This window comes from Macrobrachium rosenbergii, chromosome 58 (assembly GCF_040412425.1).
Source record: "Macrobrachium rosenbergii isolate ZJJX-2024 chromosome 58, ASM4041242v1, whole genome shotgun sequence".
NCBI classification, from domain to species: Eukaryota; Metazoa; Arthropoda; class Malacostraca; order Decapoda; family Palaemonidae; genus Macrobrachium; species Macrobrachium rosenbergii.
This window is the reverse complement of record NC_089798.1, coordinates 22,389,797-22,414,327: the sequence shown is the minus strand read 5'-3', so window position 1 is coordinate 22,414,327 and position 24,531 is coordinate 22,389,797. Positions and strand designations below refer to the sequence as shown.

At 40.2% G+C, this 24,531-nt stretch overlaps 1 protein-coding gene across 1 annotated transcript in view; it reads right to left on the bottom strand.

Annotated features, from left to right (window-relative positions):
* The window catches only part of rb (adaptor related protein complex 3 subunit ruby), an 819,028-nt gene that overhangs the window by 623,597 nt on the left and 170,900 nt on the right, over positions 1–24,531 (bottom strand). Inside the window, exon 5 of the mRNA XM_067101830.1 lies at positions 17,263–17,365. Within this exon, the coding sequence (XP_066957931.1) occupies positions 17,263–17,365 (103 nt within the window). The remainder of the gene's footprint in view (positions 1–17,262; positions 17,366–24,531) is intronic.

Below are 24,531 nucleotides of genomic sequence, written 5' to 3'. Positions count from 1 at the left end.
GACCTGCCCCTCTCACCAAATCAAGGTGGTCCCACATCAAAGGGGTCAAGAACTAATGGTGGCTTGATTAAAAAATGGTACCGGTTAATGGGAGTTCCCAAACCATGGAATGCCGGATTTAGGAAGTCAGACTGTATATGCATATTGTGTCATAAGCTTATATTATATGTATATTGTGGTATAAATATATAGCATATGCATTTCTTGTTAAAAATATTATGTAAAAATATTAAGTTATGGATTAACATCCACTTTTCAGTTTAAAGTGACATTTTACACCCATAGTGTATTTTTTTATATCCAGAAATTTACATTATCTGGCAGGGCCTTGGATGTATCAATACAAATGTGACAGAGAGATTACTGTACAAATTTACATTTTTTACTGATATCTTGAATTGTTTTTTAAGGGGCCAAATTTTGAGGAATTATCGAATTTTAGTTATTATCAGTTTTCAACTGTTTTATGTCTAAATAAACATATCCTGAAGCGTTAATGCTAAAATAAAGTTTTGAGATTGGTTTAATGACAATTTTGTTCATTGCTTGTATGGCACTGTGAACCAAAAATTGCAAAAAGACTTGTATGACTAATTCTGGGTAGGATCAAGTGAGTTATGCACTGTTTTGGACTGTTTTTATGTGTAAATAAACATATCTTGAAGCAGTATTGCTTAAAGGAATGTTTAGATCTGTTCATTGCTTGTATGGCACTGTGACCAATAAATTGTAAAAAAGCATACAAAAAAGTGTCAAAAAAATTTGTGCAAAAATACTTGTCACCCACTAAAATATCCCATTCTCTATAGCGTTAGTGTTTGGGAAAATGGGTTATAATGACATGGGGATAACTTGCTCAAGAGGACCTGATTCTCTCAGGATTCTTGAAGGGCCAAAATTTTTTTTTTGTTTTGCTGTTTTCTCAAAATTTACTTTTTTCAAAACTAAATGCTTATTTCTCCAACCAAATTCCATGAAACTTTAACAGAGTGTAGTATAACTATATATCTTTATTTTGTCATGGAGAAAATAGATAAAAATTTTCAAGTGTAGCTTTTCTTTTTGCATATTTTTGAAAAGTGATGTCATGATAAAAAAAAAAAACCTTAAGAGGTCAAATTCCCAAATTTCCCCATGAGACAATTTTCATTATTTGTTGTAGAATAAGTGGTAAAAATTTGAAGCAAATCCCTTCAATCATAAAATGGAAACAGTCATTTACTTTATAATGGAGCCTTATAGCGTCGGCGCTCCCCTTTAGAACATATGTATACAACAAAACATAAAAATGAGTTTTAAATGTTTTACCAACAGATGTATTTTTTGTTTTAGCAAAAACATTCTTTTTCACAGTGTGGCCTGCTGTGCCTTGGTAGCTTGTTTCAGTTGCATCAATGCACTCATTACTTACATATTTAGCATGCAAATGCTCTAATACCATTTCAATTACAATTTTATTGTCATTCATTTACACTGAATAAACCAATACCTGTGTGAAGAGTAAATTTCATTGTCAATTTGTCCAGAGATGAGGCTTTGTAATAGTGATATTGAATTTAATATAATACTGACAAACATGGCTTCCTAATAAAGGGATTTTGACAAAGGAAAAATCTATTTCTGGGGGAAGACCTGTGTCACCCAGTGAAATGGTTCCAATAGCACACATTTCTAGGTATAACTATTGCTAAATATACCAGAGAAAAAAGCTATCCATAATGCCAGGGTTACTACCCCTACTACCCCCGGATCGAGCACCATAATGGTGTCGGTATGCACTAGGGGTGAGTGGAAACCACTATCACAGGTCTTCATCCTATAGATCTCTCTATTCTCAAAGTCCCAAATTTGGGGGTGCCATACCAAGGATTGCCTCCCGCTCACCCACTAGGAGCCCTCCGCAGCCGCCATCTTCATCCCAATATTAGCACCCACCAAGCTTGGTATACTACCCGGGTGGGAAAGGAAGTACAGGGATGGGTCACTGGGTGACACAGGTCTTCCCCCAGAAATAGATTTTTCCTTTGTCAAAATCCCTTTTCTGGGCTCGACCTGTGTCACCCAGTGAAATAGTAACAGAGAATGAGCCACACAAGAGCTTGGTGGTACGCCCCAAAGATTACCTTAATGGAGCTAAATAAAACTAAGAGAAAAAATAACCGTGTTTTAATAATCCCAAATTATAAGATCAAAAAACATAATCAAAACTATAAGGCACACAGTGTAAAATTATAAAATAACCAACACCAAGACACTTAAGGCTAACAATTTATGATTGAAAACAGGATATCCACGGTACGGGCAGGAGTCAGGCTGTGAAGCAGGCCTGACCTAAAGGCTAGAAGCAGGGCAAGCAAGCGAGGCAGGTAGGCTACAGAATATACCAATAGGTAAACGAGGATTACAAACAAAAAGGATAAAGAAGTTACATAAACTAGTCTTGAGCTGGACCAGGAGGAACAATACTTCCTGCAGCTACTGTAGAATATTTAAGAGCCTCTAGGGATTTAAGATAGTGGCGTTTAAATACTGTTGGTGATTTCCAGCCCGTATACTTTTTAAGCTCATCAAAATTCATGTTATGAAAATAATTAGCCGAGGTGGCCACCGCTCAAATATCATGTACCCGAGGTACTGAATCCGGGTTTGCCTGTTTAATAAAATAAAGAATTTGTTGCCTGATGGCCTTTAAGGAAATGGTACCTCCATTTTCCCTAACAAAAAGAGGACCTGAAATTCTCTCAGAAGTTCTATTTAAATAAGCTTTTAAAGTGTTGACTGGACATAAAGACAGATCCTGTGGAAGGGGAATAATCTTCCAAGGAGACCATCTATTTTGTGGATCCTCATTCTTCGCTAGAAAACTGAGATCCGGAGACAAGAGAACTTCACCTGACGGGAGGAAATCAACATGATTCGGCTCTCTAGAAAGAGCAGACAGTTCAGAAATTTTAGCTCCTGAGGCTAGACTTACTAGGAATAACTTTTTCCTTAACAGACTCAGGTATGAACATAATTCGTTATCAGTGTCTGATGCCAATTTAAGTACGTCATTTAAGTACCAGAAAACCGTGTGTGGACGGGTTGCTGGTCTAAGACGAGCGCATGCTTTAGGAATTGACGAAAAATATGAGTCTGTAAGGTTAATATTAAAGCCATGTAAAAATATTTTTCTTAAAGCAGATTTTGTTGTAGTAATAGTACTAGTGGCCAATCCTTTCTCAAATAATGATCTGAAGAAGGAGATCGCTAGGTTCGTGGTCATTTCATGAGCTTCAGATTCCCTCAGAAATAATGCTAACTTTTTAACTGCTGAGTCATACTGTCTGACAGTAGATTCCCTCTTATCTGATTCTATGAACAGTGTATTAAGAGGGCCAATGTTAGCGTCTTTCTGAGCTGCAAACTTCATGAAGTCCATAAAGCTAGGGCATTCAGAATTCTTGAGGAAGATGACACAGTCCGAGTTTGCACTACTTGTGTCAATCTTGGATTGGGGATCTGTTTGTGCTGGAGCTTCAACTCTAGCAGTAAAGGAAACCAACCGCTCTTCGGCCAGTTGGGTGCCACAAGTGCTATTTGACCTTTGAATGATCTGAGTTTGTGTAAAACTTTCGTCAACAGGTTTATTGGTGGAAACAGATAGATCCTTTGCCATCTGTTCCAGTCGAGTGACATCACATCTGTGGAATGAGCTAGAGGGTCTAGATTGGGAGCAATGTAACACGGAAGCTTGTGGTTGCTCTCTGTGGCAAACAGGTCTACCTGGAGACCCAGTACCTGAAGACAAATCCACTCGAACGACGTCCTGTCCAAGGACCATTCCGACTCCAGCGGAGTTGTCCTGGACAGTGAATCTGCAATGACATTCAACACCTGCCAGGTGGGTAGCTGACAGGTGCCAAAGATGTTTTCTTGCCAGAGAGAAAATTGCAATCATTACCTGATTGATATGGCTCGACTTGGAGCCCCTCTGTTTAGGCAATGCACCACTACTGCACTGTCCAGCACCAGTCTGATGTGAATCTGTCTGGCTGGACGCAGTTTCTTTAATGTTAGAAATACTGCCATTGCCTCTAGAATGTTGATATGGAACTGGCGGAATACTGTCGATCATGTTCCCTGAACTTTCTTGTGTTGGGAGTATCCTCCCCATCCGCTTAGGGAAGCACCCGTATGGATCACTATCGATGGAGGGGGAAATTGAAGAGGCACTGACCTTGCCAAACTCTTGACTGTCGACCATGGTCAAAGCCTCTTCCTCAATATCTGCGGAATCAGAGACAGCTTGTCTCTGTTTCTGCTGTTGGCTCGTTTCTGCCATACCCTGTTTATATCCTTCAGTCTGGCTTTTAGCAACAAGTCTGTTACTGAAGCGAACTGAAGAGAGCCTAGAACTCTTTCTTAGGTACGACGAGAGGCTCTTTTGTTTTTGAGGAACTGCCTGGTAGCTTTGGCTATTTCCCTCCTTTTGGCTGGCAGAAGTGACAGTTTGTGTGTGTTTAGGTCCCATTGGATTCCCAACCACTGAAATTGAGCCACCGGAACTAGACGGGATTTCTTCCTGTTTATTTGGAAACCCAAGTATTCCAGGAAGTTGATTACTGTGGAAGTTGCTTTTCGACATTCCTTGACGTTGGATGCCCAAATTATCCAATTGTCCAGATATGCGGCCAGCATGATCCCTTGGGCCCGTAGCTCTTGGACTACTGTCTCTGCCAGTTTGGTAAAAATTCTGGGCGCTATGTTGAGCCCGAATGGCATGACTCTGAACGAGTATGCTTGTTTTCCTAGTCTGAACCCTAGGTAAGGAGAGAAGTTTCTCGCAACCGGGACGTGATAATATGCGTCTGAAAGATCTATAGAGGTGGTGACGGCCCCACGGGGAAGTAGGGTCCGTACCTGCGAGATTGTAAGCATGCGAAACTTGTCGCATTGAATGTATAAGTTGAGACGAGACAGGTCCAGAATTACTCTTTGCTTGTGTGAGTCTTTCTTCGGGACACTGAACAGACGGCCTTGAAATTTCAAGCGCCTGACTTTCTTTATTGCCTTCTTTTGTAGAAGTTCTTTTGCAAAGTCCAGTAAGTCTTTGGATGGATGTTGATGGAATCTGACTGGCGGAGGAGGCCCCTTGCTCCAGCTCCATCCCAGACCTTTTGAGATTATACTGTGGGCCCATGGGCGGAAGGTCCAATGGTCCCAGAAGAGATATAATCTCCCGCCTACCTGTGGAGTCTCATTGATTAGGAGAGGCCTTACTTCCTTTGCCTCCACGGCCTCCTCTTCCACGTGAGAGAGGTCTGGATGCTGCTCTACCTCTGTAGGCGGCTCTAGCCCTGCTTCCCCTCGCATGCCTATTGTAGCCCCGAAATGCCCCTTGGCTTTCAAACGAGGCGTTGAAAGCTGGGGACGTCACGAAGGCTGGCGGAGCAGAAGCTTGCTGAGCCGGCTGCATCAGTACGAACTGCTGCTGAGGTTGTGTCTTGGATGTAGAAGGCTGGCCGATCTGTGAGACCGGTACCACCTGAAGCACAGTTTGAGCCTGAGGTTTCTTATAGCCCTGGAATCTCCTGAACCTTTTCCTTTCCTTAGGTTGAGGTCCAGAGGTCTCAGAGAACTTCCTTTAGAAAGGAAGGCCCCAGCGAGAGCGAAGACTCTGGTTCGCTCTAGTTGCCTCTGCCATGACATTATTGACCTCATCCTCTGGGAAGAGGTTAGGTCCCCAGATAGAGCTCTTCGTGAGTCTATTGGGCTCATGCCTGATGGTGGCATCTGCGAAGATGTGTTTCTGGCAGTTCTGTCTTGCAACCACGAAGTCATAAAGGTCCGATTGGAAGGACGCCAATAACGACTTCGTGAGGACCTGAAACAGAGGTTCGTCATTATAAGCTAATGCTGTTACCTCTGAGATGGTGACGGAATGCAGGGAGCGACTCAACCTGCACTTAGCCTCATACTCCGCCTTCAGCAGAGCCTCCGGAATCCTGGGAAGTTGCTCACTGAACAGGGTGGAGGCACACTCGGGATCGAGTTTCCCCACCAACGTTGCCGGAGCTCCCAACCAACATTCCGAATCTCCGGGGAAGAGAAGGGAAGTAGGATCTGTCTCCCGGAGTTGAGGCATAGGCTTGCCATCTATCCCAGCCTGGAGGGTCAGCTCTGCAATCTTAGTAGTGCAGGGGGTAGGGATGGAGTCACCTACGGAGAACATCGTGAAACTTCCCTTAAAGGGGGGTAAGTTTCGTGTTCTCGTACTCCCATTTGGTGAGAGCGCGCATCAGGGTGGATTGAGCTTGGTCCTTGGGAAAGATGACTGTTTCATTAGGGACCTTATCAGACCTAATCCAGGCTTCTCAGTTAACCCTGTAACGCCGAAGCCCTATTTACAAAAAAACGTCTCCCAGTATGCCGGCGGCGTTCGGTGAGTTAGCTCCCAGAAGCGGAAAAAAGTTTTTCAAAAATCACAGCACGCTTAGTTTTAAGATTAAGAGTTCATTTTTGGCTCATTTTTTTGTCATTGCCTGAAGTTTAGTATACAATCATTAGAAATGAAAAAATATCATTATCATATATAAATATTGGAATATATGACAGCTGAAAAAAAACTCATATATAATTGTATACAAATCGCTGTAAGCAAAACGGTTAAAGCTAATGAGTTAATTTTTTTAGTTGTATTGTATACTAAATTGCGATGATTTTGGTATATAACAAATTGTAAAACGATCAAAAGCAACACAGGAAAATATTATCACAAAATGATGCATGAATTCAAATTTTTGGACATAAAAATGTTTTTTCAAAAATTCACCATAAATCGAAATATTGTGCTAGAGACTTCCCGTTTGTTGAAAAATGAAGGTAATTGATTGAATATTACTAGACTGTAAGTGTTTTAGCTTACAATTACAGTTTTCAACCATTTCGGTCGAGTTAAAGTTGACCGAAAGTCGAATTTTTTCTATTTATCGTGATTTATGTGGAAATATTTCAAAACCGATAAAAGCTAAAACCATGAGTTATTTTTTGTTGTATTGTACATGAAATTGCGCACATTGTCATATATAAAAATTTATGTAATGACTAATATAAAGCGGTGCAAATATTACGACAATGAGACGAAAGAATTTCTGAGATGTTCGCCGAAACTTACCACAAGGCCGTAAGGAAAATGTTTTTTTCAAAAATTCACCATAAACCGAAATATTGTGCTAGAGACTTCCAATTTATTGCAAAATGAAGTTAAACGATTGAATATTACTAGAATGTAAGAGTTTTAGCTTACAATTGTTTTTTTACCATTTCGGTCGAGTTAAAGTTGACCGAAGGTTGAAATTTTGGCAGTTATCGTGATTTATGTGAAAATATTTCAAAACTGATAAAAGCTACAACCATGAGCTATTTTCTGTTGTATTCTACATGAAATTGCGCACATTTTCATATATAAAAGTTTATGTAACGACTAATGTAAAACGATGCAAACATTACGACAACATGACGAAAAGAATTTCTGAGATGTTCGGCCGAGTTACACGCGACGCAGACGTAAGGAAAAAATTTTTTTCAGAAATTCACCATAAATCGAAATATTGTGCTAAAGACTTCCAGTTTGTTGCAAAATGAAGGTACATGATTGAATATTACTAGAATGTAAGAGTTTTAGCTTATAATTGCGTTTTTTTGCCATTTCGGTCGAGTTAAAGTTGACCGAAGCTTGAAATTTTGGCAGTTATCGTGATTTATATGAAAATATTTCAAAACTGATAAAAGCTACAACCATGAGTTATTTTCTGTTATATTCTACATGAAATTGTGCACATTTCCATATATAAAACTTTATGTAACAACTAATATAAAACAGTGCAAACATTACGACAACATGACGAAAGAATTTCTGGCGCAGATGTAAGGAAAAAGTTTTTTTCAGAAATTCACCATAAATCAAAATATTGTGCTAGAGACTTCCAATTGGTTGCAAAATGAAGGTAAATGATTGAATATTACTAGATCGTAAGATTTTTAGCTTAAAATTGCGTTTTTTTACCATTTCGGTTGAGTCAAAGTTGACCGAAGGTTGAAATTTTGGCAGTTATCATGGTTTATATGAAAATATTTCCAAACTGATAAAAGCTACAACCATGGATTATATTTTTGCTGTATTGTACATGAAATTGCGCACATTTTCATATATAAAACTTTATGTAACGGCTAATATAGAACAGTGCAAAAATTACGACAAAATGACGAAAGAATTTATGAAATTTTTCAGAGTTACCGCCGTGCGTAAGAAAAAGTTTTTTCAAAAATTCACCATAAATCGAAATATTGTGCTAGAGACTTCCAATTTGTTGCAGAATGAAGGTACATGATTGAATATTACTAGAATGCAAGAGTTTTAGCTTACAATTGCGTTTTTTGTCCATTTCGGTCGAGTCAAAGTTGACCGAAGGTTGAAATTTTTTGTAGTCGACGTACGGTACGTCCACTTGGCACCCAACAGACAATTTTAGTCAACGTATGATACGTCCAATAGGCATTTAAGGGTTAACCTGGCAAAGCCTGGATAGGGAGGGACTAGGTCGGCTGGAAAGAACTCCAGTTCTTCCAGACGACGAGTGCCCAAACCCTCAATAGTCAGTGTGCCATTATACAGGGGAGCATGCAGGGCCAGCCGCCACGGGTTCCCCTTTTCAAAGGGGGGCAGTTTGGAGGCATCCGGGACAACCTGTGATTGTTGTGCTGCTCCAGATTGGATGAATCTGGAGAGCAAGCTTTCCTGGGCCTGCACCTTTTGTGCCAATGACAGCACTGACTGTCCGGAGGTCTCTAAGCTTGTGACAAGCTGAGACGAAAGATCTTGTAGCCTAGCTTCTACCATGGAGTCGATCCTCTGCATCAGCAGTTCGACAAAGGCCTCAGAGTCAAAGCTAGGCTGTGGGGGGCTTAGCCTTTGAATCTCTGGACCTCGACCCCTTAGAAGAGGGAGTAGCCTTACTTGAGGACGTCACTGGTTTGGGAGCCAGTGACGACCTAGAGGGAGCTGGCGGATTAGACTTTTGAGCTCTAGAGGACTTTGGTAAGTCCTTCTTTTTCAGAGATTTCACCTTGGGGATAACAGACCGAGATCTGTCCCCAAGGTTAGCTGACTTGGGAAATCCCTGGAAGGAAGAGGAAGAAGAAGGTGAACCAAATAGGGATCTATTTAAACTATCCTCACCTGCCTCACTTACCACCCTACCTTCTACCTGTTGGTCATCAACGCTCATGGGTTCTAGGTGTATGTTGATAGCCGCCACCTCTTCCGCCACCTCTCCGCACAGGTTGTCGTCTTGGGAGGGCTGCATCTCTTGCCTGATCATCTCGATGAGTGGGGCGGCCAACTCCCTCGGTACTGCGGCAGAGATCCAGGCACCCGGATAGAGGAGATTGCAAATCTCCTCCGACAGCACGTAGGGGTGGCCAGACGCAACGTTCCTCCCAAATCCGCCGACCCAGGTCTTCAGGATCGACAGCGAAGAGGCACGGATTGCAGGGCTAGACTGGAAGAGAAGGTAGGACTTACTGAAAATATTCTCCTAATTTTCGTATACAGGTAGTGCTCGAGTTACGATAATTCGACTTACGATAATTCGCTTTTACGATGGGATTAGCAGTTAATATCGATATAATATTTTGAAAATACGTATTTTTAAATTTTGCAGGCGACTGGCGCAGGCAACAACGTACAATCAGGCAGCGTACGGTGTACGTATGATACGTTGGCCCGAGAGGCTGGAATAGGTACATTAATTCAATGAGCTGACCTCACTTGCCCTCGTTGTGTCGGAAGTTAAAATAGGTCAGTGTTCGTTTGCAATTTTTGTGCGTTTGTAAATACAGGTAGTGCACGAGTGACGATAATTCGTCTTACGATAATTCGAGTTTACGATGGAGTTAGCAATTAATACCGGAACGACAATATTTAGAAAATATTTTTAAATTTCGAGCGGGCACAAGCAACAGCGTACACTACAATTGCCGTAGAATCAGGCAGCAAGAAAGACCAACTTACAATAGACCAACTTCTTTTTCTCCATCTCTTTATTCCATCTTCTAGTTAAAAAAGCAAGAGAATAATAAAAGCATTGTTAGTAACCTTATACTCTTGCGAAAATGCGTACAGCCATAAACAACCGAACGAGACTCTGTTGTTTTGCTAATAACCGAATCAGATAACTCTTTTGCTTGTATTTCAACTATCGTACGGTTAAACTATCGTAGTTATGTTAAAAATGACGTTAAGTACTGATATGTTTTTACACTACCCTTATCCGCTTCGGAGAAAAGATCGGCAAGGAAATATACTGCTGCAGTAAAATTAAGCTGCAAGTTGTAGCTGACACTGAGAAAAGAATGTTCAAGCTGCTAATGACTATAAATTATCGTACATTGGCAACATGGATGAAACTCAACCGCAAATAAAATTGGAAAGTATTTTAATCAAAACTGCTGGACATGAAAGAACACATATTACTGCTGTTTTCACGCCGATAAAAGATACATACGAAAAGCTCGTGGTATGATGATGAAATCAAGAGAAAATAGCGAACGGAATCTTAATTTTTTTTGTTTACACAAAACAAACGGCCAGCCGCCAACGTCATCTACTAACAAAAAAAATGGCTAAAATAATTTCACACCGAGACATATTTAAGTTATATTTCGACATAAAAACACTTCGTATAACGAATACATATGCCCCTTATAAATAAAGTATCTAGAGATTCATTTACGCTAACTAGAAGCAAGAAATGCCCTCTGAACTGAGTTAAATGCATCGAAATAAAGACCGCGTGATCGATTCCGAAACCAAAACATTTGATCGCTATGATCAGAATTTATAATGCAAAAGCAGTATAAGAATATTTACGATTGGATACAGTGTAGTAAAGCATAACTTTTTAAAAGATCCATGGAAAAGATGCACATTCGTTATTTTGATGTTTGTATAATACGGCGGTGTTATGTGAAAATAGAATACAGTATAATGTAGGCTAGGCTACCGTATATGATATACGAAAGTGCAGGCCAGGCCTTGTTTGTTATTCAATTTCTTTGTATACTGACTTATCATGTCAGTCTGCATTGAACCTGCAGAATTAGCTGACACTAATAATTACTATACCATATATGTATAAAGTATACTGTGTAGTGTAGGCTAGGCTACCATATATGTATAGATGGTACTGATTACCCTAGTAGAGCCTCGATGGCTCAGTCGGTTACAGCAGCAGCTTCGGACTTCGTAGAGGCCTGTGGCGCGAGTTCAAACCCGCAGCCGACTGATCAGAGAGGCAGACACTTTGCTATCCATGTAGACATCCCGGGATTATATATGTAATCAACGGATAGGTTTGCTTAAAAAGCAAATGGATGTTACAGACTAAATACACACACAAAACAAAGCCACTACAACACCTTCTAAAAAAAAAAAAAAAAAAAAAAAAAAACAAACATAACAAACATCTCACACGTCTCGAACTCTCGCCATACCAGCGCAATAACTTCGCTGCTGGGAAGAAAGGGCGTTGGGTCGGGTATGATACATGAAACATACGCACTGGGGTCTAAGCGATGTCAGGCAGGGCAGCCGATCGAGACCACAGGTCTACCCCAAAGCCAAATCAAAAAGTCCTTCAAAAGAAGGCATCGTGCTTACCCCATATAAAAATGGGAATAAAAGCACGTTAAAAGAAGCAGAAGAAGAAGGTACTGATTACCCTAGTGTAGGCTAGGCCATATTCGAGTTACAATTTTTTCAACAAACGATGGGTTTTTCGGAACCTAACCCCATCGTAAGTAGGGGAATACCTGTACATCCATATGAGCCATTAAATCAAAAAGGGGACTAAAGGGTAGCGGTCTCCTACCACTTACCGACTCATCGGACACTAGCTTGTAAAGAGCGTAACAAATTTCACAGCCGTCCGGGTGCCAAACAGTCAGGTCCCCAACATGCACTGCACAGCTGGAGTGCGAACGGCACACCTTGTGTCCGCAGGGTTGCTGGAGAACGGCCGTGCACCCTGGCTCCTGGCAACGTACCATCTGTAAGTGGAATGATGGTACATGAGTATCATTAAGGCAAGACCCGCCGGAACTAAGTCCGGCGGTCACAGTTTACCTTAACATAGATTATGGATGATGGTACATGCGAATCATCAAGGCAAAACCCGCCGGAACTGAGTCCGGCAGCAAAAGTCTAAACACATAGATTATGCTACCGAATGGTTAACTACTATATATGTTATAAACAGGTACTCTATGATACTCTGCCGTGATTAGTCACTGAAATCTCATTGTGTCGCATGATATGGGATCGGCGTAATAGGAGCGGAATAGGGGGTTCGCATATAGCCCTTTCTCAAACGCTCAGGGCGGAAACCATATAATGGAAACCGCCAAACAACCGAGAACCATACCCACCGGAGTGGTTAAATGGACAAAAACAAAGAAAGATCCGACTAGCCCGGCGGAGACGTGAATTCTAACATACCGTAACTGTTATTATGCTTCAACGGAACGATCTTCGACGCTCCAGCTACTAACTACTAAAAGCAATTAGAAGCGAGCTAACGAAACACCGCCCGTTAGGGGAAAGGTAGGTGAGTGGCGGAAACCCGGCGAATGGCGACCGGTCAGGTGGGAAGCACCTTCCGGAAGTCGACTATAACCTCTTTACGGGGGTGCCGAACGCAAGCGAACGGCTTTCCTCTTACGAGGATGTCGCTCAGGCAACGACGCCAATTTCTAATCGTTAAGGTAAAAAAGGGGGGACTAGGCTACATACACGAAAATCACGGAGTTAACTGATCCTAGCCTACCCTCCAAAAACCAAAGCTTTTTGGCCTGGTCAGGAAGGCCAGGATTAGTGCCACCGGTGTGGGGAGAGAAGGACCTACGTCCTAACTCAGCCACACTCTCGAAAACCGAGACAGCTTGGTCAGGTGGCAAAATATGAATTGAGGAGCCCTCTCACTAAACTAACCTTACCCTCCAAAAACCTAACGGCCTGGCCAGGTGGGCTAATTGTGAATGAGGAACTCGCTCACTAGCCTAACCTCACCCTCCAAAAACCTAACGGCCTGGTCAGGTGGGCTAAGTGTGAACGGGGAACTCCCTCACTAGCCTAACTTCCCCCCCCAAAACCGTAAGACGGCCTATTCAGGAGAGCTAGGTAGCCTGAGCATCGTGTAAGAGCGCTGTCCTGCCTAGCCTAGGTAGGCTAGGCTAGTAACTACCTTATATTAGAAATAAAACTACCAAATATGAACAACAAGATATAATTAAGTCAACCATTCGTGATGTGGGTTAGCCTAAAGATTAAACATATAAATACATATATAAATACATAATTGACTCGGCGGCAGAGAAGATCCAGAAAACATGGGTTATATAGGTAACGTTAGGTACCAAGATGGCCTACCCCTGACGCCGAATCACATGCATAAATTAATCCAGGAATGGACATGCCATCCATCCTTGTACATATCAGCTACCATCATGATAAATCACACCATCAAGAAGGTACCAGCTCGCTGGTGGAGGAAGGAGACTGATAAAAAGACTCAAATTCTATTATCAGAAAAGGTTGAGCCTAGTTCGGCCATGATACAAAGGTTCTTCATCTCCTACCAGCGACATAGTAAATTCTCCAATTAAGTTCCAAACTGAATGGAGTATAGATAAAAACTAGGAGAATTCGTTCTGTTAACCCTTAAACGCCTATTGGGCGTATCATACGTCGACTAAAATTGTCTGTTGGGTGCCGAGTGGACGTACCGTAAGTCGACTACAAAAAATTTCAACCTTCGGTTAACTTTGACTCGACTAAAATGGTCGAAAAACGCAATTGTAAGCTAAAACTCTTACATTCTAGTAATATTCAATCATGTACCTTCATTTTGCAACAAATTGGAAGTCTCTAGCACAATATTTCGATTTATGGTGAATTTTTGAAAAAAACTTTTTTCTTAAGCACGGGCGGTAACTCAGCCGAAAATTTCATAAATTCTTACGCCATTTTGTCGTAATTTTTGCACTGTTCTATATTAGCCGTTACATAAAGTTTTATATATGAAAATGTGCGCAATTTCATGTACAATACAGCAAAATAAAACCCATGGTTGTAGCTTTTATCAGTTATGAAATATTTTCATATAAACCACGATAACTGCCAAAATTTCAACCTTCGGTCAACTTTGACTCGACCGAAATGGTAAAAAAACGCAATTTTAAGCTAAAACTATTACGATCTAGTAATATTCAATCATTTACCTTCATTTTGCAACCAACTGGAAGTCTCTAGCACAATATTTCGATTTATGGTGAATTTTTGAAAAAAACTTTTTCCCTTACGTCCGCGCCAGAAATTCTTTTCAAACGTTATCGTAATGTTTGCACTGTTTTATATTAGTCGTTACATAAAGTTTTATATATGGAAATGTGCGCAATTTCATGAAGAATACAACAGAAAATAACTCATGGTTGTAGCTTTTATCAGTTTTGAAATATTTTCATATAAATCAAGATAACTGCCAAAATTTCAAACTTCGGTCAACTTTAACTCGACCAAAATGGTAAAAAAAACCCAATTATAAGCTAAAACTCTTACATTCTAGTAATATTCAATCATGTACCTTCATTTTGCAACAAACTGGAAGTCTCTAGCACAATATTTCGATTTATGGTGAATTTCTGAAAAAAATTTTTTTCCTTACGCCTCGCGCCATGTAACTCGGCCGAACATCTCAGAAATTCTTTCATCATGTTGTCGTAATGTTTGCATCGTTTACATTAGTCGTTACATAAACTTTTATATATGAAAATGTGCACAATTTCATGTAGAATACAACAGAAAATAGCTCATTGTTGTAGCTTTTATCAGTTTTGAAATATTTTCACATAAATCACGATAACTGCCAAAATTTCAACCTTCGGTCAACTTTAACTCGACCGAAATGGTCAAAAACGCAATTGTAAGCTAAAACTCTTACATTCTAGTAATATTCAATCGTTTAACTTCATTTTGCAATAAACTGGAAGTCTCTAGCACAATATTTCGATTTATGGTGAATTTTTAAAAAAACATTTTCCTTACGCTCTGCGCTGTAACTCGGCCAACATCTCAGAAATTCTTTCGTCTCGTTGTCGTAATATTTGCACCGCTTTAAATTAGTCGTCACAAAACGTTTTATATATGAAAATATGCGCAATTTCATGTACAATACAACAAAAAATAACTCATGGTTGTAGCTTTCATCAGTTTTGAAATATTTCCATATAAATCACGATAAATAGAAAAATTCGACTTTTCGGTCAACTTTAACTCGACCGAAATGGTCGAAAACTGCAATTGTAAGCTAAAACACTTACAGTCTAGTAATCCTCAATCAATTAGCTTCATTTTTCAACAAACGGGAAGTCTCTAGCACAATATTCCGATTTATGGTGAATTTTTGAAAAAAACATTTTTTTACGTCCGCGTGTTACAAATTCATGCATCATTTTGTGATAATATTTTTTCTGTGTTGCTTTGATAGTTTTAAAATTTGTTATATACCAAAATCATCGCAATTTAGTGTACAATACAACTAAAAAAATTAACTCATTAGCTTTAAGCGTTTTGCTTACAGCGCAATTTGTATACAATTATATACGAGTTTTTTTTTTTCGCTGTCATATATTCCAATATTTATATATGATAATGATATTTTTTTCATTTCTGATGGTTGCATACTAAACTTCAGGCAATGACAAAAAAAATGAGCCAAAAATGAACTCTTAAAACTAAGCGTTCTGTGATTTTTTTAAAAACACTTTTTTTCCGCTTCGGCGCTAACTCACCGAACGCCGCCGGCATACGGGAGACGTTTTTGTAAATAGGGCTTCGGCGTTAAAGGGTTAATAGGAAAGTTGAGACTGAGGGTCGAAAACGGGAAAGAGGCACACACAGCCCACGCTCAGCTGCGTAGCAGAACTATTTACACTGGTAAACAATATTTACGTACAGTTCATAAGTACAATGCCTCTTGCGTTAAACAAACCAATCAGAAATAGTACTCAACTTAGATGGTGGAAAACTCTCGGTGGAGGACATGATGAGCTGAAAAAACAGAACACAATCACGAAAGCAAAATGTTTACGGTGTACGCGTGCTTGTGCTAAAATTGAAATGAAGATGGCGGCCGCGGAGGGCTCTTAGTGGGTGAGCGGGAGGCAATCCTTGGTACGGCACCCCCAAATTTGGGACTTTGAGAATAGAGAGATCTATAGGATGAAGACCTGTGATAGTGGTTTCCACTCACCCCTAGTGCATACCGACACCATTATGGTGCTCGATCCGGGGGTAGTAACCCCGGCATTATGGATAACTTTTTTCTCTGGTAGATTTAGCAATAGTTATACCTAGAAATGTGTGCTATTGGAACCATTTCACTGGGTGACACAGGTCGAGCCCAGAAGAGATGCCAGGGACTCCTGCAAGGCCTGGCAGGGGTGCCTCAATCCAGAAAAGGTTAAGAACCACCAATTAGCATACGCATGACCTCAGAACTGAGCTAAGATGGACCTTGTCAATCTGAATAGATTTGTCCTCTTAAGTTTTATTTGATAAAAAATGGGACCAGCCTTGAAGCATTTGAAGAAAGTCAGTAACTCAGTACATTCCTACAACATACATTCACAAGTTGTGGGGCTCATGGCCTTTGCAGTGAGTAAGGACCTCACAGTTAAGGGTTTATAAAATGCATCCAGGTAACACAGCCTCTCAGAATAGCTAAGGAGAATGCTGGAAGGTAAACTAAAAGGTAAGTAACACAGAAAAATAAGGAAAAACCTACATAAGCAATACTTTAACAAGAGATCACTGAATTCTATATTAACGATTACTCAATTACTATTATTCTGTTATTACCTGGAGAAAATACATGACAATCTCAGTAATATATAATTCAATAATCTCTAATTCAGGTACCATTTATGTAGGAAGCTGATACACTGTAAGACCGACCAACAAAACTATGCATCCATACAACTTAATACTGGAACATCTAAAGCTCTGCAGATACACAAAATTTACAATTAATTTGCAAAAGAAAAAACATAAAAAGATGGTGAGAGCTGGGGTTATGTCAACCAATCATTTTTATTATGATAATGTAACACAAAATATTGTAGTAAGTAACTTCCACATGTTAACTGGAAAGCTGTAAGACTTACTTCTTCAAAAGCCATGACTGCCGATCCAACAACTAAAGTAGTTTTATCTGACAACAGCTTCTCCAAAACCTGTATCAGCTCTTCTTTCTGTTCCGGATCAAGACTGAAATAGAAAATATTCCAATTAAGACTTTTTTACAATTCTGTAGACCCCCAAAAGATACGACCACTCTAGACCTGATGTTCCCTGCTGAAAGGTGTATATTTTGCCATTACAATAACATAAAAAGGAGTCTGCCAAAGTTGGAAATAAACTGACAGGTAACAACAGTAATAAAATCAACCCCAATATTGAGGATCTTCATGAATGCTATTGCAAAGGAAGCAACTGGATAATACAGGTTCCCAGGAGGCACATGAAGACCACTGATCCCCAGAAGATGGAACCATGCCATACAGACCTCATTCCCTTGCTGGAAGGTGTGCACCATGACATTACAAAGGGCTGGTATGGAACTGGTGCTAAAGTGGATAATGTACAGTATTCTGATCTTATGCAGAGAATTCACAAAACAAAAAATCAAGCTCCCTCTTTTCTGAGGAAGCACCAGCTGAGAAATTATGGAAAATGACCTACTGTACTGTATGCCCTACTTAAGCAGTCCTACGTTTTGGAACACAAAGAAACACCATCAGCACCAGTTAACCCTTAAACGCCAACTGGACGTATCATACGTCGACTAAAATTGTCTGTTGGGTGCTGAGTGGACGTACCGTACGTCGATGAACAAAAATTTCAACCTTCGGTCAACTTTGCCTCGACCGAAATGGTAGAAAAACGCAATTGTAAGCTAAAACTCTTACATTCTAGTAATATTCAATCATTTACCTTCATTTTGCAACAAATTGGAAGTCTCTAGCACAATATTTCGATTTATGGTGAATTTTTAAAAAAAACTTTTTCCTTACGTCCGCGCAGTAACTCGGCCGAAAATTTCAGAAATTCTTTAGTCATTTTGTCGTAGTTTTTGCACTGTTTTATATTAGCCGTTACATAAAGTTTTATATATGAAAATGTGGGCAATTTCATGTAAAATACAACAAAATACAACCCATGGTTGTAGCTTTTATCAGTTTGGAAATATTTTCATATAAATCACGATAACTGCCAAAATTTCAACCTTCGGTCAATTTTGACTCGACCAAAATGGTAAAAAAACGCAATAATAAGCTAAAACTCTTACATTCTAGTAATATTCAATCATTTACCTTCATTTTGCAACAAATTGGAAGTCTCTAGCACAATATTTCGATTTATGGTGAATTTTTGAAAAAAAATTTTTCCTTACGTCCGCGCCAGAAATTCTTTCGTCACGTTGTTGTAATGTTTGCACCGTTTTATATTAGTCGTTACATAAAGTTTTATATATGGAAATGTGCGCAATTTCATGTAGAATACAACAGAAAATAACTCATGGTTGTAGCTTTTATCAGTTTTGAAATATTTTCTTATAAATCACAATAACTGCCAAAATTTCAACCTTCGGTCAACTTTAACTCGACCAAAATGGTAAAAAAAATGCAATAATAAGCTAAAACTCTTACATTCTAGTAATATTCAATCATGTACCTTCATTTTTCAACAAACTGCAAGTCTCTAGCACAATATTTTGATTTATGGTGAATTTCTGAAAAAAAACTTTTTCCTTACGCCTGTGCACGCTGTAACTCGGCCGAACATCTCAGAAATTCTTTTCACACGTTGTCGTAATGTTTGCATCGTTTTACATTAGTCGTTACATAAACTTTTATATATGAAAATGTGCGCAGTTTCATGTAGAATACAACAGAAAATAACTCATGGTTGTAGCTTTTATTAGTTTTGAAATATTTTCACATAAATCACAACTGCCAAAATTTCAACCTTCGGTCAACTTTAACTCGACCAAAATGGTCGAAAAATGCAATTGTAAGCTAAAACTCTTACATTCTAGTAATATTCAATCGTTTACCTTAATTTTGCAATAAATTGGAAGTCTCTAGCACAATATTTCGATTTATGGTGAATTTTTGAAAAAAACATTTTCCTTACGTCCGCGCGGTAACTTGGCCGAACATCTCAGAAATTCTTTCGTCACGTTGTCGTAATGTTTGCACCATTTTATATTAGTCGTTACATAAACTTTTATATATGAAAATGTGCACAATTTCATGTAGAATACAGCAGAAAATAACTCATGGTTGTAGCTTTTATCAGTTTTGAAATATTTTCATATAAATCACGATAAATAGAAAAAATTCGACCTTCGGTCAACTTTAATTCGACCGAAATGGTCGAAAACTACAATTGTAAGCTAAAACACTTACAGTCTAGTAATATTCAAAAAATTAGCTTAATTTTTCAACAAACAGGAAGTCTCTAGCACAATATTTCGATTTATGGTGAATTAAAAAAAAAAAAAAAAAAAAATTTTTACGCTCATGATTACTTAATTCATGCATCATTTTGTGATAATATTTTCTCTGTGTTGCTTTGATCGTTTTACAATTTGTTATATACCAAAATCATCGCAATTTAGTGTACAATACAAAGAAAAAAAAATAACCTGTTAGCTTTACCCATTTTGCTCACAGCGCGATTTGTATAAAATTATATATGAAAATTTTTTTTTGCACTGTCATATTTCAATATTTATATATGATAATATTTTTTTTCATTTCTGATGGTTGCATACTAAACTTCAGGCAATGACAAAGAAAAGGAGACAAAAATGAACTCTTAATCTTAAAAACTAAGCGTGCTGTGATTTTTTTAAAAAAACTTTTTTTCCGCTTCGGCGCTAACTCCCGAACGCCGCCGGCATACGGGAGACGTTTTTGTAAGTAGAGGCTCGGCGTTAGAGGGTTAAGTGTACAATTGTCATCTCAGTTTCATATCCTAGGTTTTGGATGGATGGATGGATTATGAAATTTACGGACAAGCCCAAGTGCTGTAGTGAAATGAAATATATAACTTAACGATTAATGAAATGTAAATGAAGGTGACGATAACCTACGGGGAATGACAACGTAAAAACCATATATACAGTATATATAGTCTCGGCTGATTGGGTAGTCAGTGAGGAAAGAAACTGAAAGGTAAATGAAAAATTTAAAAGAATATATAAAACACTATACTTACCACCATCTAATACTTTGTTAAGCCTCCTTTGGCTTTTATGACAGCCTTGAAATGCCGTCGGATGGAAAGGGCAATTTTTTTCAGCAATTCTGGGTCAAAATTGTCCCAGATGTTCCATAGTGCAACCTCAAGCTTGGGGATGGACACGTCATGGTTGCTTTCATGATCCTCCACAAGTTCTATATTGGGTTTAAGTCTAGGGAATTACCTGGCCAGTCTTTAAAATAATTGATGCCACAAAAATCCCGGTAATCCTTGATTAATTTTGCAGTATGGGTAGGGGCACAGTCTTGTTGTAAAAAGTCACTTTGGGTGACCTCAAAACATTCTTCCAGATGATCAACAAGGAGTTCAAAATACTTTTTCTTGTTCACTGATTGATTCTTAGGCACTATGATAAGTTTTCCTGTACCATAGAAAGAAAAACATCCCCACACCATCAAACACTGGGGGTGTTTTACAGTGTGCTCCACAAATTTGGGGTCATGTGGGTTACTGCCACCCCTCCTCTTAACCTTTCCCCACCTGTCTCCTGTTGCATGTCACAAAAGTGTGGCTTCATCAGTCCACAAAACACTCTTCCATCTGTCCTCCTCCCACTCAATCTGCCTCTTAAGAAAAGTGACCCTATTCTTCCTTTGTCTAAGGGTCAGTAAGGGGTAACGCCTGGCAGCACGTTCATGAAATCCGAGAGTCTTGCTAACACAGGTACGAATGGTTCTTTCACCCACTTCCCCAAGTAAATCAGGATTTTCTTCCTTGAGGATACAGGCAGCAATCCTGGGATTATTATCAACCGCTCTATCAGTTTCTGTGTCCTAGGACTTATCTCAGATCGACAACGGGTGTGAGGCGCATGTGTAGGTAGTTTCTCTGAACCGCCATCTTTTAACATTTTTACCCACCGCTACACAGTTCGCTCACTAACGGCCACAACCTCGGCTATATCCTTAGTTGTAGTTTCCAACTTATGCACAGCGATTATCTGACTTATTTTCTCACTGACCCTGGTAGTTGTGATGCCGGATAACCCACAATTAATTTTCACTTCACAAGAGCTTATTGCAGCTCATTATAAGAAAAAAAGCACTAAATAGGGGCTAAATAACAGCAAACTCATGGGTCCATGCAGATGAAAAAATTTGGTAAATAATCAACTATAATTGACCAGGAGAGAGGAGTGGGTTGCCAGATGTCGCCTGACAGTGCCTACTCATTCTTCCAGTAATAATATCATGTTCAGAGGAAGGTTCACATATTTGGAAAAAAAATATATATATATATATATATATATATATATTATATATATATATTATATATATATATATATATATATATATATATATATATATATATATATATATATATATACTGTATATACATGTCAAGATCCCCGGGAAGAGTGAGGGGCCGTACCAGCGCCCACGCTCACCCGCCCACGCGACTCCAGCGCCATCTGAACTCATTCCAGACTAGCACCACCCCAGGCTTGGCATGAACAAGTAGGGGGCAAACCTCCTTCTGGGAGGGTCACCGGGTGACACGGGCCTCCCTCAGAAATAGATTTTTCCTTTGTCAAAATCCCTTTTCTGAGTTCGGCCCGTGTCACCCGGTGAAATTCCATTCTTACACGAATTTCTAGGTATAAATATTGCTAAATATACCAGAGCAAAAGCTTACAGGAATGCTGGAGTTACTACCCCAGATCGAGCATCTTCGATGAAGATGTCGGTATAACCAAGGGTGAGTGAAGGAATCACAACCACAGAGCCACACTCGAAAGACATCCCCTGTCAACATCCCCGAGAAGAGTGAGGGGCCAGATCAGCGCCCACGCTCCCAGCCCGCCACGCGGCGACTCCAGCGCCATCTGAACTCATTCCATTTCTAGCACTTGATTTTTGCGCCACAGTGTTTGGTTAGCCTGTGTTTTTTTCGGCTTATTTTCGTAATTTTGCCATGGCGTGAGCAGCTTCACCATGTCCAAGTTAAGTACCATCTTCTTTTGGGGTTGTCTTATAGTTTGTTGGCTGTCTTAGCCCGTAATTGTTATTATTCGTGGCTTTGTTATGACGCTACGGCGTCCCCCAGCCAGCCATGTTGTCCGCGAGGTTTACCCACTCGGCTTGTTCTGTTTGGGTTTTTCCTGGTCGGCTCATGCTTTTTGCTTCCCCATAGGTCTCATCCTGGTGGTTTTCTAAGTGGGATTGTTCGGTTTCATTTTAACGATAATGTTTTGATCCGTCCCTTAGGTTCCTGTATCGGGTTCCCGTTGTTCCCGCTTAGTTTTCTCACCGGGATGTTTACTCTTGGACATTTTTATTAATGATTATATTTTAATCATTATTGTGGGCTGATGCTCGACATCATGCTACCTCTGCGTTGTCCTTTTCCGTGGGGACGTCAGGCTCATCCTGTCGCTTCCTTCGGTTAGGCTATGCACCAAACACGGTATATTTTTATATTTTTATTTTGTTTATTTTACACACACTTGATGATTTATTTGGTTATTTTGTCAGCCTAGGTATGTTAGGCTTTATATGACCTCCTCTCCCCCCCCTTTGAGTTAGGTTAGTGAGAGGTTTGGGTCAGCAGGTTGAGGGATTTCTGTTGTCGTGCCTTCCTGTCCGTTGTTTGGGTGTGGAGTGAGTCCCCGTTGTCCTCCCTCTTCTTTACGAAGGGGTTGAGCTCTACTATGGGTATTTCTCCTCCACGAGTGTTATTCCTCCCTTACATTCGGCTGGTGGGTCTTCATCTCGGAAATTCTCTCTCTGTTGTTCCCTTTTCTCTCCTTTCCCTTCTCTTCCCCCTCCCTTTTTTCATAGGCTACGTCTATGTTTTTAGGGAGATACAGAGGTCCTGGTCATTCTTCCCCTAGGTGTAGGCCATGATTTTTGGTACCATGCAGTCGAGCCGGGTGAGTTTCTCCCCAGTCTCCTGTTCACCTGCTCTGGCCTACTACCTTCCCTGTCCACTTCCACCCCCTCCCCTACCCTGTTTTGGGTCCGGCTTCTCGTCATCTTCTTGTGGGTGATGTCGGTGTGTACGACTCTCACCCCATGTTGTGAATCTTTCTGGTTGAGGGATTCGCTCCCTCCCAGAACTGGTTCCAGGTGACTCGTAGCTGGGCTCATGTTTTCGCTTCACCCGCTCTCCTTTGATCGAGCAGGTTCTCGAACATCTCAGGGTTTTCTTCTCGACCTTGTTTATTGTTCGCTACGGCGTTCGAGATACTTTAGTTGGGTTGACTGGCGCTTACATCTGCCCCGGTGGATTGTGGTGTTTGGTAGCCTCACCCTTCTTTGGTTCTCTTCGATAAGGTCCTGAGATCTCCGGTGTGGGTGGTTCCGGACTCCGGGGATTGTAATTTTATATTGTCTGTTAACCGATTATGTTACCATCTTATTGTGTTTTGTTTCCTCGGCTCATCCCGCCTGGGGACTAGTGTGTGTTTATTTATGTCCCGGTTTTACCCCCTGTGTAGATGTTTATTAGTTTGAATTTCCCAGCAGTTCACCCCGCTGTTGAGCGGAAATTTATTTATTATTATTATTATTATTATTATTATTATTATTATTATTTTATGATGGTCATAGAGTCCGGTGATTTCACCCCTGGTTTCGCCGTTCTCTTCCCAGCATTCCTCGCGGTGAAGGTCCCGTCGATTCGGCCCCCTCGTCCGCCGGTTTACTCCGGCAGTCGGCGGGGTTTATACCCAGCTTACCTTAAATTAAGTTACTTTTTAGTAGGCCCGTCTCTGACGTGGTTTTTTCACTCCGCCGGAGTACTCCGGCGGTTTACTGAAATACCCTTGCCTACTTAGATTAAGTTTCTTAGAAAGGTAAGCTCATTTACTGTTTTCACTTACAGACTGTCCGCTGTGAGGAGCCCGGGTGTTCCGCCACTCTTCAGCAACCCTATGGCCATGTGGTGTGTCGGACCCACGCTGGTTGTGTGGTCCGACTTGATGATCTGATCGTGTGGCACCCGGAGGGCTGCGAGGTGTGCTTTGCTCTTTGCGGGTGCACCCAGGATGAGTCGGTAAGCTATTTGCTTTCCACCCGTATGTTATTTCTGCCTTCCATATTACAATTTTTTGGCTATATTTCGTAATTTTGTAGGTATTTCTTAGCCCCCCCTTTGACTCA